The following is a 21487-nucleotide window of genomic DNA, read 5'->3' as shown; positions in this document are numbered from 1 at the left end:
GTTGTTGAAGTGAATCTGGCTTCCCCATTCACTTTGCTTGTCAAAAGGTTGCAAAAGGTGACCACATGGCCTTGGGACACAGCAACAGTCGTAAGTATGAACCAGTTGCCAAGCATCTGCATTTTGGTCACATGATCATAGGGATGCTACAAATGTTGTAACTGTGAAAAATGGTCACTTTTTTTCAGTGCCGTTGTAACTTTGAACGGTCACTAAATGAACTGTTGTAAGATGTTATAGAAAGTTATTTTTCATTTGATATTATTGATTGTGATTTTTTCCCCTGAAAATCTGAGCATCCTGAATATAAACTCCATTTTCAGAAAAAAAGACAGGTGGCCATATAAATATACCCGATAGATAAATAAATAAATATATTTTAGCTAATAATACATATATGCACTATTGCAATTCCTATAGTTATATTGTAAAATCCTTTAGACAAGCTTTAATTTTACAGGCAGAAATTTCACCCGATCTTCTACAGATCTTTTAAGCTTAAAGTACACTGGCAAAAAAGACAAAAAAAAAAACAAACAAAAAAAAAGCCGCAGTAGAAAAATTACACCAGATAGAGCAAAGTGAAAAAAGGATTGAGGTAATAAGCCTTCACTGATGCTGTTAACAATCAGGTGCTCATAGCCCAAAGTAATCACCTGTCAAATGGTTGTTTATGCCAGAACTAGTCTAAAGGAGGAAATTCATGTTATTTGCCCTGGCCTACCCTGATGTCTCCTTCTAGAGATTAAAGTCAGACATTTTGGCAGAATCCACCTGCAAATTATATAGCAGAAGAAAATATTTTTGACACGATTCCCATATTCAAGAGCAAAGTAAGTAGAAGAAGGTATGTCAGCCTCTGTGAGAGTGAAAATTTGGCTCTATAATAAGATAAAAGTGCTTAGGAAATAATGCTGTTCAGAAGATTTTTTAGGTTACTGAGCAACAAGATAATAAACACTCAACATGTCAATTCATATTTATACAGAAAGCATTTCTGCTAATGTATTACAAATCTGCAACAATAATATGACTTAGATATGATACAGCCACCTGATGGAAATGACAAAATCCCCAGGACAGATGGGCAATGCCATTTCAGGCTGAAATTGAAAGGCATCTTTTAAAAACACTTTTCTTAATCTTACAAACATCAGAGACTCCAAAGTCTTCTTGCAGCACTTTAGAAAAATGAAATTTCATACATAGAAACATTACCGATAAAACACAAACTGAATTAAAACTCCAAACTGACAACAACAACAGTTTATAAAGCCCAGCAAATAACACCCCAACAAAGCAAAAACCAAGACACAAAAGCTTTAATGATTCTATTTAAAGGCATCTCTTGACCATGTTTTACTTTTCAGAAGAAACCAGAAGCAGAGTTACTATTAAAAATGACTCTGTGTTGTGCCCACTATTCTGATGGCCCTTGTTTCTGGGCAGCAAGAGGTGTCCTGAGGTCTTAACCTTGTTTGCATGTATTAGTTCACAAAACCTGATTTTAAACAGTTTAGAATAGGGGTGTCCAACCTTAGCAACTTTAAGGCTTGTGGACTTACTCCCACGCTGGCTGGGAAATTCTGGGAATTGAATTACACAATTATTAAAGTTGTTAAGATTGGACCCTGGTCCTGGTTCGGAACATGAAATATCAGAATTGAAAATGTACTCAAAACTATGCCTGAACTGAATTTTCATAGGTTCAGTTATCCAGCAAATAATGAGGAGCTCTTATCCACTGGTTGCCCATCCCTATTCTAACATTGACTTTGTACACATGTTCAGAATTTCCACATCAGTCTTAGAAGTAACAGATAGAAAAGAGAAATGTCATGATTCTTCATATTAAGCCACCAATAATGATAGTTAATAGAATTGGGGAGATGTGTTAATGTCCACCAATTTCACAAGAAAGGCACCATAATGCTGTGCTTCCGAATTCCATCCACTAGTGAAGAATACAAGTTAAAAGAATAGAATTCTTCTGTGCCAATTCATTTAGGACTAATGGGCTAACATTTTTTCTTGCACAGTAAAATTCTGTGCTCCTAATGGGGATATATTCTCTCACATAGCTAATAAGTAAGAACCTGGTGGCACAGCAGACTAAAGCACTGTTATTAATATCAGCTGCCTGCAATTACTGCAAGTTCAAATCTCACCAGGCTCAAGGTTGACTCAGCCTTCCATCCTTTCTAAGGTAGGTAAAATGAGGACCCGGATTGTGGGGGCAATAAGCTGACTTTGTATAAATATACAAAAGTATGAAGGCTATTGCTTAACGCATTGTAAGCCGCCCTGAGTCTCTGGAGAAGCGTGGCACATAAATCAAACCAAAAAAAAAAAAAGTACTAAGGGCAAGGCTAGTTAATGATAAATTGATTTAAAATTTATTTTTAAATGCAAAAGAGACTACTTCAAAGACTAAATTAGTGTTACATATTCATATGCAATTCATATTCATTATAGATTAATTAATTAAAAATTAATTTCTACATTTTTTATAAAAAAAGAGACAATAGAACATTATCATATGACAGTAACCAAAATTGCATTTTGAACGTATCTCCAACATATGGAGAGTGTACTGGCTGGAGCTCTACACAGTTCAATTCTGATTCTTCTATTCGTCACTATTTTTTAATAATAACTTGTAGAAGTAGAGAGAATGCAGATCAAATTCCAGATGACACAAAATTTGGTGGGATATCTGATTATCTAAAATACAGATATGAAATTAAAAATGTTCTTGATAAAATAAATCAGTTGAAAGTAACAGAATTATACTTAAGAGAAACAAGGACAAAATTTTAAAAGTCAAGGAGACAACCAACCTAGAACTAAGGAGAAATTTCCTGACAGTTAAAACAATTAATCAGTGGAATGACTTGCCTCCAGAAGATGTGGGTGCTCCAACACTGGAGGTTTATAAGAAGAAATTGGGCAACCATTTGTCTGAAATGGTATAGGGTTTCCTGTCTAAGCAGGGGGTTGGACTAGAAGACCTCCAAGGTCCCTTCAAACTTTATTTTGTTATTCTTCATTTAGGAAACAAAAACCAAGCACTCAGTTATATCGGGGATACCTAACTTTAGTCTTATTTGTGAAAAAGTACTTGTATAATAGTTGATTGCAACCCGAGTATGAAATCAGTAATGTGAAATGACTGCAAACTACAATTAAAATATAAGACTGACATTAAGACAAATGTGATTTACAGATTTCTAGTAATGCAACTTTTGTTTTATCTATTTTAGTCAGACTGTACTTCAAATGCTTTGTCATATTCTGTGTCCCATATTTTAAGAAGATTTTGGAAACTCGAGTAGTGGCAGTACCAATCAGTAAATGGGTGAGGAGAGGTCAAACAGCTCACTGCTCCTGAATGGGATCCCAAAGCATGCCAAAAGAACAGTGAAGTAGCAACAGGTTGATGATATCAAGACACAAGTATTTGTCCAGGCTGAAGCGAAGAAACTATGGATGTTGCACCTGATACCAGTTGTTAGAACTAAGAACCAAAGTGTGGTCAAGCTGAATCCCGCAAGATGAAGTGGTAGTTTAGCCAGAAACTACCATGCTCCATGTTAACTCTAACTAGCCCAGGCAAGGTGTCATGTCCTCTGAAGGAGCACTTGCATGATCTGAGGTTTCTTCTGTATTTTCAACTTCTGCTTGGCAGCAGGTAGAGGTCATAACCAGGACAGCCTTTGTTCAGCTGTAGCTGGGTGTGTCAGATAAGGTAGGATTCCTTGGCTGAAGTCACTCTTTTATTTATTGGTTTGTCAAACATGTACAAGATAGCAGGTATAAATATGAACCTGGACACGAACGAAGGAAATGAATACAAATAAATGGGGACAGTAGGACAAGGATGGTAGGCACGCGGGTGCGCTTATGCACGCCCCCTTTACGGACCTCTTAGGAATGGGGTGAGGTCTACGGTAGACAGTTTAAGGTTGAAGCTGTGAGGGTTTAAGAATGTAACAACAGAGTTGGGTAGAGCATTGCAGGCGTTGACCATTCTGTTGCTGAAGTCGTATTTTCTGCATGCCTTTATCAATTCACACTTGAAATACTGCCATGTGCTATAGATGCAGCTGCCTCTGAAAACTACTTAAATACTATAATTGGTGTCAAAACTGGCAGCCTGCCTACTGATAAATGAGAGAAACTTCGACAAATTATCATCTCTGTTGCAGATTCCACATTAGTCATCAATAGATTTTGGATACAATTCAAAATCTGTTCTATGGGAATGGGAGATTTATGTTCAACAAGAGGTTTTCCCAAAAGGGGTAAAGAAAAAAATATAGGGTCTGAGGCTGAAGAGAAAGTTGTTTTTCAGTCAATCATTATGTAATGAACTCAGTCTTTTCTCATACATTCATTCATCACATTTCTACACTGCCCGTGTCACCTAAGTTACTTGAGTGGTTTACAACAAAAAAGGCTGTGAGAAAAGGGTCAGCAAGAGTCTGCCTTGTATACCAAATATTAGATCTAAACTGAAAATAGTTCGCTTGCTAGAATTTTTATACCGTTATTCATTTCAGCTTAATAAATCTTGATAAAGAGAACTCTATTAGAGTTTGGAAAATAATCACTTTTGGTTACTATTAAATACTTGATACTATCTGTTTGGAATACTTTGATTTGGATTACTGCACTGTGCTTAAAAGGCCCCTTACCTTTTAGATTCAATGATTCTAAGCTAAGTCACCATTATATTCCTAAATAGATACACAGATGTCCAACTGATTCACAACAATAATTTTGGACTTAGGGCTACAGTTAAAAGGAATTAACTGAAGGTACTACCACTCTGCACATTTTGTGAAATTATATTTCAACTTTGCAAATTTAGAAATGTCTATTTTTAAATAAATTTTATTAAAAATTTCAAAGAGAACATTAAAACACAAACTAATACAGAATAAAGAAAACAAAGAGAAAGAGAGAGACAAAAAGTACTGAAAGAAAAGGTAAATAGAAAGAAGCTTTTGATGTCCTTTGCAGCAAATGTTAAGTATGTTTACAAAATTATATCTAACTCTTATTTTGTAATCTTATGATTACAAAAACCCCTTCTTTTTTTTTCTTATTATGTAATTTTTAAGATTTCAAGGATATCCAAATCGGAAAACATACTCAACAAGAAGACTAGAACTAAATTTTATTGAAATGGTAACAGAACCTTGCAAATTTTTCCTCCTTCTCCCTCTTATACCCCAGGAAGTCAAGAGGATCCAGCTAGTCTCCCCCCCCACACCCAATCTCCTTTTCCAGGGCTCAAGAAATCCACCCCTCCCCTTGTGTAATGGCTTTGAAATATTTCCTTCAATGCCATTTCTCAACCAAATAATAATATTAATAACCTGATACTAATTAAAGTATATCCTCTATTTTAACCAAAAGCAAAGTGTTATCTTAAAACTTATAGTGGTATACTATATACAACTATAATGTAGTAAGTATATGCTATATTCTATAGTACAGCAGCATTGTTTTGTATGCACTTATCTCTTAGTGCAGTTGTTCTTAGCATTTCTGCTGCTTCATTAGATAATCCATTTTTTTTTTTTGCACAGAATTTGCCTGGTTTTCACAGTGAAACTGTCAAAGCATGAAGCAACAAATGCTTTTGTTTTTCACCCAGTGTGTTGCAGAGCCTGAAGCAAGTTAGGCTGAGAGAAATCAAAAGTAAATAAGCTGGCTTCCGAATCTAATGGAGGAAGACAGGAGACGAGGACCTGGAGCTCTCCACTCCTAGTTTACTACTTTCACCAGTCTTCTTATTTCGAACTGGACTACAAAACTTATTTGCAAGTTTGGATTCTTAATAATTTTATTAAGCATGATCATAATAATCCTTGTTATTTTTACAATTTTGATTTTATCTAACTTTTATGTTTTATTATAATTGTCTTATGTTTTTTATCATTTTGAATTGTAGTTTTTTCTGATGTTTGTAATGCAATAAGCCCTGAATCCCTGAGACTCAAACTCTGCCATAAACATATTACATGAGTACATCATACATATTTACATAACAGTACATACATGTATCACTCTGCTAGGAATGTCATACTTTCAAATTTAGATGGAACCTAACAGCTACCAGCCTATCAGGAATATCAAATTTACCAATTTCAATGTGGTCAGTGGAAAAACTGTCCTTACCTAGAAGGGTAGTACTCCAGATGTCATAAATTTAAATCTGGAAATTTAAAAACTGTTTAGTACATGACACATGAGTAGGCGTGAGTGAACCAACCTAATCAGTGGTAGCAGACTATAGTATCTTTCAAACACACACTTTGATTTAATATGAAGTTAATATGAAGATTTTAAATTATGATTTAGTAGTTGGCTAAAAGATTAACTAGGATAAAAATACTAAGTTGTAATAAAAATGGGAGAAAAGAACATTTTTACCCAAATCCTATATCAGGTAAACAAAATTAATAATTTGGTAGCAGATTCAAAACAGACTAAAATGTACTCTTTGACATGACAGATCCATTACTTTCAGCTGCAACATTTGAGGATCAATATAATGGCAAACATTTTTTTAGTTAATGGGCAAAAGGACAATTATACTTTAAATCATCCCATTCTTAATCAATTACATTTCCTGAATGTATAGTTGAGTTGATTCATTAGCTGCCTGTGAAATTATTCATATTTTTAAGTCTTTGAAGTTTTAAATCTACAGTTAATTTTTATTTGCAGTTGAAAAGTTGTATTAAGATAGATAATGGTTAATTTGCAGGTAATTTAGAATAATGAGCCATAATGTCTTGTTTTAATAAATCAATGGGTTGGAACCTTAAAAAATGTTAAATTAGTATTCTGTTATCTTAAAATGAAATTATTTTTCAAGTACACTGGATACCCCAGAAGATGTAGATTTTCAACCTCTGTGTATTAAGGTATAATACATCAAAAGACATTTTGTCTTATATGTTTTGGACCTATTCCATGGTGATACCATTTTGGTTTAATATTCATAGGATTGTAAATAGGGTGCTCGAAAAAGAAATCAAGGTCACATAAGTGAATACTATTGGGAACAGAGGTGGTCTATGGGTTCATGGGATTTGATGAGAGTCTCAGTACAAAGAGCTCTTTTGGGTTTTACAAAATTGTTCTACTTAGAAGTACATCAAAGCTTATTAAATGAGAACTATAAATTGAACTGAATTCCACTGCAAATTATTCCTCCCAAGCTTAACTTTATATATACTTAAACTGAAAGGCGAGGTATGTTTCTCCCTCTTCCTAATACAAGATAAAGCAGTCTAAGACATCTAAGCATGCATGTATGTATGTATATATATGTACTCTGTGTGTGTGTGTTTGTATACACACACACACACACACACACACACACACACACGTACATACATGCATGCCCCTAATTATATTTGTGGTACTCTACTTCTAGCCCTACTTCTTCCTAATTTTAGAATGAAGGAAGGCCTTACAAAGATGGGGGCATTTCTTTTCTCTCTCTGTCAGTCAGGCTAGCAGCTGCATTTTTGCTCTGGCTGTTAAAACCTTTCATCTTCCACCACTCTGACCCGTTAATCGCCATATGTGTTGGGTAAATTTCCCCTAAAGATGGGCCCAGCTGTTATTTCAGGTTGAAAAGTTCTCCCCTTCATAGACTTTGGACTATTCTGGAATTAACAACCCTGCAGCTGTGTAAAGAGACCTAATCTGACATAGGATCACTAGCCAACATTTATTTACTTTCTGATCAATCTTGTATTTGCTTTTTGTATTATTTTCTATTGTTCTACTTGTCTATTTCTTCTGTTTAAAAAAAATTAAAAAGTTTTTAAAGCAATATTTTTTAAAATATAAAAGAATTCCAATGTATCATTGGAAAATATGCATAAGGAATTACCTACTTTTTGTTATAGCTACAGTATAAGGAACTTTGGAATTTCTTTGCTACTGTTCAAGAGAACAGAATGTATATCCATATATTTTCTCTGTTAATTCATCTTGCATAAATTGTGCTTAATCTTAACAAAGTTTAGAGAAAACAAATTAATACAAAGCTACAGTTTATAAAATTGGCTTGTTTGACTAGTTGGTGTTACAAATAACTAAGTTACACATAATAATTAATTAATGAGCTAGGATTAATGATATGAAATTAATTTGTCCCACATCCACATAACTATACTTAAGGGGGAAGTAGGATGGAATAGAGGGAAAACTGGAAAGGATCTTTGCTACTAGAGCTGAATTCTTGACAGAAACAACAAATACCAGGAACTCTGGAAAATCTGGAGGCAGAAGAGATACTGGAAACATGACTTCCCAGAAACAGAATTAGCTATGCATTTTGTAATCAACAGGAAGAATTTCTCATTTTTAAGTTACAGCTATGACTCAAGCTTTATATGTCATCAAATATTAGGCATGTTGAAATATTCTGTTTCAAGTGCTCTCTGCATATGTGCATTTCAATACTTAAAATCTAACCAAATAATGACAGATTCAGAGTTTTGATCCAAATCAGTTTGATCATATGGACTGAACTGGATAAAAATAATTGATTTTCTGAATCGATTTGTGGTTTTAAATTGGACACCGTTTGCACACTCTTAACATCTGTATCTATTCTTGATTATCAGTTTTCCATTTTACAGTAGATTCTTTTGTTTGAAGATTGCATTTTCTTAACATTTTCCATTATGCATGTCCTCAGGAGAGCCAAGGGACAATGAGGCAAATTATATCATTGGACAAATAGTACAAATAATGCTTGTAATTGGTATCATGCCACAACTGTTGCAAGTACATAATTTTGGCAAATGACATAATCCTGGCTTCTTCTAGATGCCTATATTTTCTGTTCTTTCATAGTATTTCTCCTAATGAAAGGAAAACTAAAATCTGTTTATAGTATACATTTTGTTATCAAACAATTTATCTAGCCATGTTGTATCTCTGAGCTTGTGCTGTACAGAAGTTCCTAAAAACAAAATAAAGTGTCTAGAGAGTCGAGATTTATTGCTGTGCTGCAAAGAAATCTGGCAATAACCTAGAAGATCAAAAATTTCACATAGGTTATAGGGATCCCTATTCAAATAGAACTGAATTACAGGTGCTAGGTAGATTAGTCTTTTTGTCTTATTGTTCTGCATTTTATTTATTCTTTCTGTCGATAAAGCCTAGTGGGATATTGCACCACAGGCAAAAGTGGCACTATATCAAATGCCAGAAGACTGCAGAAAATCTTCATAATTCCAACTCTCAGAATTCACTCTTTATGCATCATATTCTCAAACCTATTCTTATCAAAATATAACTGACAGTTAACACTCATTTTGTTTGTTTTACTTTCCATTGGTAGGCTGAAATACCAGGAAGCTAGAAGGAGAATTCTAGAAGAGCTGCGGTTGCGCAGTGGTTAGAATGCAGGACTGCAGGCTACTTCTGCTGATCGCTGGCTGCCAGCAGTTTGGCAGTTCGGGTCTCACTGGCTTAAAGTTGACTCATCCTTCCGCGGTTGTGGACCCAGATTGTTGGGGGCAATATGCTGACTCTGTAAACTGAGAGGGTTGGAAAGCACTGTGAAGCAGTATGTAAGTCTAAGTGCTATTGCTATTCCTTAACAATAAATATATTGATGCAATGGATATCATAGAAGAACTTGAGAAGCAACTAACAAAAAGGAAGATTTTTTTTGTTCAGAGTTTTCAATTTTCATGGTTTATTTTTTCCCTAATACAATTCTAAGCATGTTTTGCTACCATGAGTTACAGAAACACCAAAGGATTCTTTATATGAGATTGTGAATTGCAACTACTTCTTTTAACTTTAGAACAGCTACAGAAATTGGAGATCATTTAAATAGCAATCATGGAGTATGTTTCATAATAATTTAATAATTATTCAGTAAAGAAGGTTTAATAATTCAGTACAGAAGGTTAACTATCAATACTGAAATATAGACTTAAATAAGCTGTTCCTAAGGTCTTAGCTTCAGCCAGAAATAAATTATCTTGCTTTGTAAATCTTGAATAAAAACATTCATAAGATACTTTAGAAAGTGAAGATGTGTGAATATGACCAGCTGTTTCTTGTTCTGCATTGCAACTGTGTAATAGGATACAATTAAATAGTTACAGATTGGGACACTATTAAAGTATGTAATGATAATAAGAATTCTGGACAGAGACCGTATGCCTGATTTTAGCTCTGGAATAGCTATATAGAAATACTATTGGATTTCTGAATTGACAGAGCTCTTCTGATCTCCAAAATACATTGAAGAAGGTTATTTATGGAAGGGAGGAAAAAGGGAGGATAGTCTACAAAAGAACTCTTGAAATTTGGTATGCACAGAGATTTAGTACAGAAAGCAAGATCTCTGGCCATTTTTCCATGTGAAGGAAAGATTGCTGTACAAATGGAGCTTACTCATGTTTCTTGTTAAGTTTCAAAAGAAAAGTTAGGACTCTGTGATAAAATGTACTTTGAAATCAAAAACAAGACTCACAAAACTCTTATGGCAATTTGACCGCCCCACTACCTTCTGAACAATATCCATAAAGTTTCAGGTCCCACAAATCTCCTACGCCCACGTTTGCAAGACACATATTATACTGTATTAATTTTTACCGGTCTGAAATTCATATAGAAAAAACTGGGCACATCATTATATACAATTTATTTGGCACAAGCACTTAAACTGGATAGCTGGTGGACTGAGATTTTCTCCTTATAGGAAAAATGACATTGATTCTGCAATCTGTGGGGAATATTAAAACTCTGTGGTGTTTTAAGCCACTGTAGAGATGGTGGAGACAAATATTCCTTTCCTCTTTGCATTTGGCAGAGCAATTGGTTGGTTATTTTCATAAGCATCTATCAGCCCTTCAAGGTAGCCCAAAAAACCAAAAGCATGAGTACTAACACTACTTATACCGTAATGTTACAGTAATAGACTCTTACAAGTTTGAAAGCACTTCTCTCTTCCCTTACTTTTATTTTCCAGAAAACTAGGGAGGGTCCTTTGTGAGATGCTTTTTCCACTCCCATTCCTTCTCTGGGCTGAACTATCTCTTGACGGACTATTGTCTAACTTGCAAAACCTACTCCTGTCTCCCAAAGTTATTCTCATAGTCCATTGCAGTACCTGTGCTGTTCCATATTTTAATCCTGAACATTCTGAATAGGTCATCAATTACGCTGTCCCATTCCCTGGAATTAGTCATTTAAAAATAATTGTTCCTTTAAAATAAATTCCAATTGAACACATTGTTACTATGTGGGAGCAAGTTTAACGCCACCTGCAGAGTCACGGTGTTGTGTGTCATTGCCTGTATCTTTAATGATTTGAGACTGTTAATGCCATTAAAGGTTATCCCACACACTCCATCACTTTGGGTGCTTGGATATTGACATTATATCTCTTGTAGGCTGTTTGCAGCCATTAATGACTAGGCGAATTAATAATGCATTTTTTCCCTTTCCCCTCCCCTCTGGCTCACTTTAATTGCTGTAAGTTATGTCCCTTGAAAATACTCAGACTACACATGTAATCCATGTTGCTCAGATCCAGAGGATCATACACTCAAGGCCCCAGAAAGTAAACAAACCAATTCTAAGTTTATAGACATCATCTGTAATTGATATCAATTATTGTCCATGGCAAAGAAGTCATGGTATTGAAGGTAACCCACTGCTAGAAATGGAAGCAGAGCAAGATAAGGTGGCTCAGCAGACTAAAAGCATTGTGATTAATACCAGCTGTCTTCAATTACTGTAAGTTCGAATCTCACCAGGCTCAAGGTTGACTCAGCCTTCCATCCTTTCTAAGGTAGATAAAATGAGGACCCAGTTTGTGGGGGCAATAAGCTGACTTTGTATAAATATACAAAAGTATGAAGGCTATTGCTTAATGCATTGTAAGCCGCCCTGAGTCTCCGGAGAAGGGCGGCATATAAATCAAATTAAAAAAAAAGATGCATTTATTGGAGCTCTGACAGTTAACTGTAAAAAGTTTTACAGAAAGAACACCTTCCTAACACTGAAAAATCCAGTAATTTAACTGGGGAGGGAAAAAGCAGAATTATGCATAATAAACAACTGAGTTTAGATAGTCTTCAACTTATGGCCACAACTGGAACAGAATTTCCACTGCTAAACCAAAGAGTTGCAAAGCAAGATGTCACATGATTGTATTATTTAGGGATTATAATCCTGGCCTCCTGGTTGCCATATTAAGGGAGAATTGTGGGTTGTTAATCAAAGGAGGTCCCAAATAAGGAGGGGGGGGTGCTGCATAAGGATGATGTCCAGGAAGGATCAGGACATCAGTAGCAGATATCAAAACTGTAAAACTATGCTTCAAAACAAACTAAAAATTAAACTACCCATTAGCATGCTGTTTAGAAAACACATCTAGAAAACAATGGCTTTATTTTTAATTTTAATTTTTTTAAAGAAAAACAGAAGAAAATATTAGTCTGGGCACTGCATGAAGGCTACCTGTAACAGTAGGAGATCTAAATCGTACCTGTCCAACAGTCCAGTCATTGAACTAAAAAAAAGGAATTCACAATGTTTTGACAAGCAGCAGCTGGTGCTGTAAATAATTTCATTTCAGTCACCAAGCTTTGTGGTGATTTGCAATTTGCCAGGTGACTGATTATGAATAAACTCAGTGGAATGGTTACTGGCCATTCTTCTTGAACTGCTTTTCTAACAACTACGGAGGAACAATTGGGAGGATAAAGTTTTGCAATAATGGGAAAACAGCTTTTAACTTCTTCCTATTCAAAATGCTTCATTACTCTTTCCATTTGTATCTTCTAGAATTGGGTATTTAAGAAACAAAATAGATGCAAAATTCTTCTATTTGAAAATTGTATTATTGGATATATTCTTCAAATGTCTCTCTGAAATGTTTAAACTGTTATAACCAAAAAATCTATTAACAAGCCCAATATCACACTTTACTATAGTGAGATGAAAACAGTTGTTATATATTTCCTATCAAGTATCTTCTTATCTGATTTAGGAGAACATTAGAAGCAGTGAAATATGCAGGATGACAATCAGAATAAAAACAGTAATAGTGAGCAAGCTGTTTTCACACAGCCTGTGTAAACCGTGACAAATTTCTGAAGAGTTTATAAGGTAAACACAACTTTGAGTTAGCCCAATATGCTAATCCCTAAATCATATTTTATAAGCCAGAATGGGTGGGTTCATGCAGCATGGTGGGCAAAAATCAAAGACAACTCACTGAAGTTTAAAATGATCAAAATACTGTATCAGTGTGTAAACATACTATTATGTCTACTTGTTGTTAGTTGTTGTTAGTAACTAGGTCTGTGCAAATCTGCCCTGATTCAGTTTGGAGTTGAAAATTGGAGGCATGCATCATTTTTAAAAACAATGTCTACAGCCATAATGTGAAATGTCCACTCACTTGCCCTTCTGGTGGATTCTCTGATCATTTTGTCTTCAGGGTGGTGGGAGATTTGGCACAGATGGTTGGCAAGCTTGGCTCCTCCTAGGAAAGCTTATATCAGTGGGTTTGGTGGGATACTAAAGGCACACTGGTGGTCTTTGTGAAATTTTGTATTTGACCACTAGTTTGTCAAATTAGAAGACAAGCTTATCCTTGCTTGGAAAGACTTCCTTGTTGCTGTCAGGATTTGTTTATGCTAGGACTGTGATTTGGCTGGCAGTATCCTATGTTAAGTGGCAGAGGCAACAGACTCCTGTATCATTTTCTTTTACAAATGTGCATTGTACATAAAGAGCTTGTAATTTAACTATGGTTGTGGGAAAGAAGATATAAATCACAGTTTAGATATCCCAGAAGAGTTTTTGTTATAGTGGTAGTATGTCACACACACCCAAAAATCTTTATTGGTAAAACTGAGCTATTCTGAATTTCTGAGGAAAACCTATATAGAGAGTAGGTTTGAGCTATCTGAAGCCTCACGGAGCAGCTTTTGGTGGCTGGGGAATGCATTTATGAGTTTTAGGAAGGTTGAGGCACAATGGATGGGCAAATTATACAAAGTGCACAAGATCTGTTTCACTGATGCATAAGTGGAGGCCAGATATTTAATTTCTCTTTTGAATATGGATTTGTTTTGCTATGCCTTTTAAGCTATTTTAAGCCTATTTTAGGGCTTAGGTCATTTTTATTAAAATGGCAGGGATTGCTGCCAATTTTTGGTTCCTGTCCCTGAACAGGGTTTGCAGATCCATAAAACAAAAATCTTGAGAGCTTCATGGTATCGTCAGATTGCCCACCATTACCTTTCTATGTGAAACTCAACCTTTAGTAGCAGTAGTACAGATTTTACAAAGCCATCTTCCATGGAGATGGAATTAGATGGAACCTAATTTCTTTTAGCATTAATCACACAAGACCTAGATGGGTTACAAAGGTGGCTTACCTCTGTCACATTGAATGGCCCACCACATATCTTCACTGTGAATATTCCGATGGGCCCACTGGCTCTGGCTGATATGCTCTCTTGTAGCAAGACATGCAAAAATGTCCATGTTTCAGTTCTAATCTGAAAGCTTCAAGAAGTGCAACATAAACTGTTTCCTGCTGAACAAATAATTGAATATAATTCTTTTAGTTTATGACTGCATATGCCTTAATAAATCAATGCAACTAAATATCAATCACCTAAAATTTGGGGAAAGTGAAGAGCTAGAAGTGGGCAAAGCAATTTGCAAGCTTTAGTCCCAATCTCATCAACTGGAACTAAGAAAGAACTGTGTTTCATTCTAGATAGATCTTGCCTATCACATTAAATAAAGAAATCCCACCCAATTTGGAATAGTGGAAACCCTTGGAACCTGAAATACATGTGATGGGTTCTCTCATAAAATGACCAAGGCTTGCTGGGGTTTATGGAGTTTCTATAGAAGATACGAAGCACTGACAAGATACTTGGCATCCTTGCTCTCAACTGTTTCACCTTTGACTTCTTTTGCGAAGATGCTTCTAAGTGTTGGGTAGCTGCCCCACACTTCTACTTTCTCAAGAAAACTTCTGGTGCTTTTAAGAAATATAGTTCATCTTGTTTTCTCTCCTATCTAACACTGTTAGGTACTAAGAATTAACTGCATTTCTATATAGATTAATTGAAAAAACAAAACCTATGTGCTTGTTAAAAGATCTGAGAAATAGCCAAAGAAAAAGGGAAGGATTTGAAAACAAAAGGAGAAGATACTCTGGTGTTCGTTTGATCATGGGAAAGGAAAACACAGATAGTCCTCGACTTATGACCACGATTGGGCTCAAAATTTCTGTTGCTGACATTTGTTAAGCGAGTTTTGCCACGTTTTATGACTTTTTTGGTTGTTAAGTGAATCATTGCAGTTGTTAAGTTAGTAACCCGGTTGCTAAGTGAATCTGGCTTCCCCAATTGACTTTCTTTGTCAAAATATTGCAAAAAGTGATCACATGACCCAGGGACACAGCAACCGTCATAAATATGAACCAGCTGCCAAGCATCCAAATTTTGATCACATGACCATGGGCATGCTGCAGCAGTCGTAAGTATGAAAAACGGTCATAAGTCACCTTTTTCAGTGCCATTGTAACTTTGAACGGTCATTAAATGAACTATTGTAAGTCGGGGACTACCTGTAGCGGACGTAGAAAACTTAATTCAATAGAAATGCCCTGGAGACTCTTTGCTTTCCAGGAGGTATGAGGCTTATATATTTAATCATGTGAAAGGAAATATTTTTAGTTAACTCTTAAAATTAGTGGCAAGCTTAACATCTGTTATAACAGCTGTTAATCCTACTATTTATAACACCCTACAGGCCTATCAAAGTAGGATAGCTATTATGGCCTTCTATTACACCGGCCACCTTTAAAATATATATTAGAAAAATGCTAGGCAACCACACCACTTCTATTGGTAAATTATATAATTAGACTCTTAGTTTAAATTCATCTAATGCAGTGGTGTCAAACTCAATTTCATTGAGGACCACATCAGGGTTGTGTTTCACTTCAGGGGGCCAGGGTGGGCGTGGCCAGCATGACATCACTCCTGTCGGAGGTGCCTGTGGTGGCCCGAGAGCTCTGCTAGTGAAAACAGGCTCCCAAGCTCCGTTTTCGGCTGCCACAGCCTCCTGCAACCTTCTGCCAATGAAAACGCATACGGCTCTCCAGAGCTCTGTTTTCACCAGCAGAGAGTTGCAGGAGGCCATGGCAGCTGAAAATGGAGCTCGGGAGCCCATTTTTGCTGGCAGAATCACAGCGGGCCGGTCCTTCACTGTTTCCAAGGTGGCCCCGCAGGATGGATCTAAGTACCCCATGGGCTGAATCCGGCCCCCAGGCCTTGAGTCTGACATCCCTGATCTAATGAGTGACACTAATATTGGGAAATTGTTTTATGTTTTTATTGCTTTATAAGTCTTTTGGAACCTACCAAAAGGGAGTAGAAAACACTGGACAAGTTGAAAATATACCTACATTCAAAGATATCAGAAATAAAGATGGAACTTTCACAGAATACAAATGACATATCAAGCATATGAATAACCCAAACGTCTGCTGATGGAGCAATAATTTCAGGGTTATTGTTTTGGTGTTGAACTAGATCAGGGGTGTCAAATTCAAGGCCCAGGGGCCGGATCCGGCCTGAGGAGTACTTAGATCTGGCCCATTGGGCTGCCCTGAAAACAGCCCAGGACCGGCCCGCAGTGCCTGTGTCAGTGAAAATGGAGCTCGAGAGAGCTGCATGAGGCCCTCCCAAGCTTCGTTTTCACTGGCAGAGGGTTGCAGGAGGCTATCACAGCTGAAAATGGACCTTGGAAGTCTGTTTTCACTGGCAGAATGCTCGGGCCTCCACAGGTGCCCCCAATACAAGTGATGTCAAGCTGGCAATGCCCACCCTGGCCATGCCCACCCCGGCCTCCCAAGGTCAAACACAACCCTGACGTGGCTCTCAATGAAATCAACTTTGACACCCCTGCACTAAATGACAGCCAAGAGTAAATAGTTGTTCCAATTATTGCAGCTAAGTAGTAATATGATTTAGCATTATTTTAAAGTAACTGAAACATCTCTTATAAGTATGTATCATAATAATGTTGATTTATAGAAACTACAGTCAGAGGGATAATAGGAAACTACTTAATACTTAAATCCAGTCAGCTCAGGACTGTCCATATTGAATAGTAGCAACTTTTCAGGATTTCAGGAAAATGTTTTTTAACTCTACATAGAAATGCCAGGAATTGAACCCAGTAATTTCTGTAATCAAAACATAGGGATTCATTATGGAACTATAGCTTTTTTTTTTTTTTAAATGTGAAAATATTATTGGTAACGAATACTTATCTTAGATATGCCTGTGCCCATTGTGATGTTTCTGAATGGATAAAACAAGACTTTTGGAAGTTATTTTTATTATTTTACTATTCTGTCTATGGAAATCTTATTCTCTAGAGATCCTACAAAACCTGAAATCTGTTGTACTAGAATTCTTAATCCTTTTGCATACAACATTATGGTAGAAGATAAGATTTTATTCCTGTTTCATTATATTCAGAAATAATCATTTACATATATTTGGAAGTTATTTTAGTAGGCTAGGTAATGGCAGGAAACCATTATTTATTACAATGCCTACATTGATAGTTCAGAATTGAAACTGCTATGCAACTAATTCTTCTCAAATTGTATCATATTGCAATTGCAATTTTTAAATGGAAGCCACTTTTATAGTGAAGAATGGATGTATTAAATTATTATGCAACTTTTAATGTTTTAATGTACTAATACCGGTAGTAGGAAAGGCATATTCATCAAAATGAATGTTTGTGAAACAGCAAATGACATTTTTCATAGATTCAAGCAAGGCACAATGTCACTATATGCAAAAAATATTTTTAATATTCTAGAAATAATCTTACATAGCTTCTAAAAATCAAAACTTCTTGCAACATTCAGAATTAAACTGGTTAAAACATTAACCTATGATGAATTTCAACCTAATCTGACCAGACTTCACCAGAAATGCTGGTGAAGTAATGAAGAATTGGTTCTGTTAACTAATTCATCCTAAAATATTTAAAAGTCATTAGGACAGCAGTATAAATCAAAACTCTATCTATATTTCCTATTCATCACACATGAAACACCAGTTACAGTCAGTGGCATTAATTGATTTTTGCACATTGTAAAATAATATTATGTCAGTCGCAAATAATGTTTTGTAATCTTTCAAAAAAAGACATAAAACACCATTAATATATAAGATACTATAGTTGTTGCTGAAATCATGATAACCTTGAAATGAGGATTAAGATTTTAAGCAAAATCTTATTTATAAACATTTTTCATTTTGGCCCTGCCTTCAGTCATGCACCAAGTTGGAATGGGACCTGATATTTAATTTTCTATTTCCTATCGTAATACATAAGATACAGTAAAAGGATGGTGTTATGATTTATCTTATTTCATTACTTATAAGGTTTTTTGATAGTGTATCACTCTGCCTTTTTTACACGGTATATTCAGTAATATTGCCTTCCAAATAAATGTACTTAGCTTTGCAGCCTGAAAATGCTACTTCTTCTGCACCTTGATTTTAAATTAAAATAAATAGATTTCCAATTAGTTAGGCTGCCTGGAGTAAAACAAGATTGCAATTAACCCTGTTTATTGGCAAAAATGTGACAGCATTCCTTTGTACTGGTAGTCCTTGACTTATAACCATTTGTGTAGTGACTATTCAAAGTTACAATGGCACTGGAAAAAGTGACTTAGAACCAATCTTTGCACTTATAACCACTGCAGCATTCCCACAACCACATGATCAAAATTCATGTGTTTGGCAACTAGCATATATTTATGATCACTACAATGTCCTGGGGTCATGCGATTGCTATTTATGGCCTTCCCATTCAGCTTCCGACAAGCAAAATCAGGTACTCCCCAGGTGTTAATTGCTTTAATGACATTTCCACCATTTAGTTTTCGTTTCAGAATGTTCTGAAATTGCTTGATAAATTTAGTAAAAGTATTCCAATGCCTTTATTGGATTTTTTTGTGCTTTTTAATAAGGGATTTCGTTCAGATTTTGTTTTTCAAATAATTTTAAACCATTCATGTAAAGTAAATACATAATTTTACTCCTTTTTTGACCAATTCATATCCACAGTTTAACTGGTTCAAAACTATTATCAGTGGCCATTGATAATATAAAGAGTAAAGGTGATAATGAGCTGCCTAGGAACATTCGACATTTGATTTTGACTTCTCCTATCTGTTTCCTAATAGTCATCAACTTTTTTCACCAAAACTTCATTGATGTACTCATAAATTGCCAAATATTTTTGAATATTTCCAAATATTCAAAACATTTCTCAATCCAGCTATGTGAAACAGAATCAAACACCTTCCTAAGATTGATCCTAACCATAAAATAATTGTTAGGAGCAGTCCAGTTTTTGATCTAATCTGATTGCTTTCATACTATTTCCTCCATTACCCTAAGGCACTGATGGCAACCCTTTTTGCTGTTGCATGCCAAAAGTGAGGGGGAGCGCAGGGGGGTCGCGTGTGTGCATACACCCACAATTCAATGTGCCCCACCCCCCTTGTATGCACGTGCAACCCCTCCGCGCTCCCTCCGCTTTTGGCACACAATGGCACGCCCTCCGGAGGCCGGAAACGGCCCATTTGCTGACTTCCGGAAGCCGGGAAACGGTCAGTTTCTGGCCTCCGGAAGGCCTCCAGGGGATTGGGGAAGGCTGTTTTCGCCTAGAAAGGTTCTGGAGCCTGGGGAGAGTGAAAAGCGGGCCTTCCGGTTCCACCGGAAGTCAGGTCCATTTCTGGCCTCAGGAGGGCCTCTGGGGGAGATGGGAAAGGCCATTTTTGCCCTCCCCAGGCTCCTAGAAAGGCTCTGGAGCCTGGGGAGAGCAAAAAATGGGCCTTTCCCCCCCCCGGAGGCCCTCTGGAGGCCGGAAACAGCCTGTTTCTCTTCTTCCAATGGGCCTGGAAGGTCTGGAAATCAGCTTGCCGGCACACACATGCGCGCTGGAGCTGAACTAAGGCAATGCTTGCATGCCCACCGATATGGCTCTGCATGCCACCTGTGGCACGCATGCCATAGGTTCGCCATAATGGCCCTAAGGTCTTCCATATAGCAATAGCAATAGCACAGTCTTATATACCACTCCATAGTTCTTTACAGCATTCTCTGAGTAGTTTACAAATGTCAGCATATTGCCCCCAACAATCTGGGTCTTTATTTTACTGACCTCAAAAGATGTAAGGTTGAGTCTACCTTGAGTCAACCTTGAGCCAGTCAGGATTGAACTCCTGGTTGTAGGCAGAGTTAGTCTGCTATACTCTATTCTAACCACTGTGCCACCATAGCTCATTTGACTACTTTCACTACATTTTCAACTTGCCTGAAAATCCATTCTGCATTCATATTTTGTCTTCTATGGTTTTCCCACAAACCTTTAGGGTGTCTTTTTTTATAGCATTTTCATTATTTGTAATCCTATTTTCAAGGGTTTTGTACAAATTTTGCTAGAATTGAATTATTTGTTTATCATATCGCTTGAACTTCTCTTGCAACAGCCACAACTGTTTGTTTCAATTATTCTACTGCCTCTGCAATTCTTTTATTCTCTAGGTTGTACTTCCCATGCAGATTACTCTTGATTTTCTTATTTTTCAAGTTTCCTTGCTTCAAATTCTTCAAATTGCTCAAATCTATGCAAATTTTCTTTATCTTCAATTCTAATTGCATTTTCCATTAAGGTTTTACTTTCTTAATAACCTCCTTCATATTTTAAGCCCCAATTCTGCAGTGGTTACAAGTGGCAGCATATATCTACTAGCTCATTTGGGCCAATATTTCAGTTGGAATCAGTTTAACAGCTTCATGAATATTGTTCACTGTTTTAGCCAGAGTTTTCTTGTTAATTTGATTCAGTGTTGGCAAACGTGTTATTTCAGCTCTCATTCAGTCCTTGATTTTCCCAACTGGTTCCTGATTAACTGATAATGCTTTAACAACTTCAACTTGTTCTCCTTGCTGTTGTTCATTAACATCAATAGTCCCATCACTTTCTATTGGTTGTTGCTTATTACTAATAAATTCACTACTATTATTATTATAAGAAATGTTTACATCTTTGAGGGAATAGTCACCAAATCAGTTTGAAAAGAGTTAGCATACCTAGGCTGCAGGTATTATTATATATAAGTTAAAAAAAACACTTACAATATCCACCAGGTAATTTTTGTAATCTGGACCAGTGTTGGAGGAGCTCCTTATTTAGGAAAGATACTTGTTTAATGGGACATTAAAATATTATGTAGATTATAAATTGTAGCCTTGTTTTCCTCTTTCTTTTTATCTAGATCACGTGAAGTGTTAATACCACTTTATGATGCCTTGGTAAGGCCCCATTTGGAATACTACATCCG

General features: G+C 36.2%; 1 protein-coding gene across 13 annotated transcripts in view; it reads right to left on the bottom strand.

Moving 5' to 3' along the window:
• Nucleotides 1–21487, bottom strand: part of SULF2 (sulfatase 2) — a 293351-nt gene that overhangs the window by 177196 nt on the left and 94668 nt on the right. For 2 of the 13 annotated variants that reach the window (XM_087889122.1, XM_087889124.1), the window contains one exon: nucleotides 14457–14617. The exons of 10 other annotated variants lie outside the window; for them this stretch is intronic. In XM_087889122.1, the coding sequence (XP_087745248.1) occupies nucleotides 14457–14565 (109 nt within the window). In that variant the 5' untranslated portion in view covers nucleotides 14566–14617. The remainder of the gene's footprint in view (nucleotides 1–14456; nucleotides 14618–21487) is intronic. One more of the 13 variants, XM_087889123.1, reaches the window with a different exon arrangement.

This window comes from Pantherophis guttatus, chromosome 3 (assembly GCF_059756535.1).
Source record: "Pantherophis guttatus breed Tessera chromosome 3, ASM5975653v1, whole genome shotgun sequence".
Classification (NCBI taxonomy): Eukaryota; Metazoa; Chordata; class Lepidosauria; order Squamata; family Colubridae; genus Pantherophis; species Pantherophis guttatus.
Note: the sequence above shows the minus strand (reverse complement) of the source record. Positions and strands in the feature narration are given on the sequence as shown.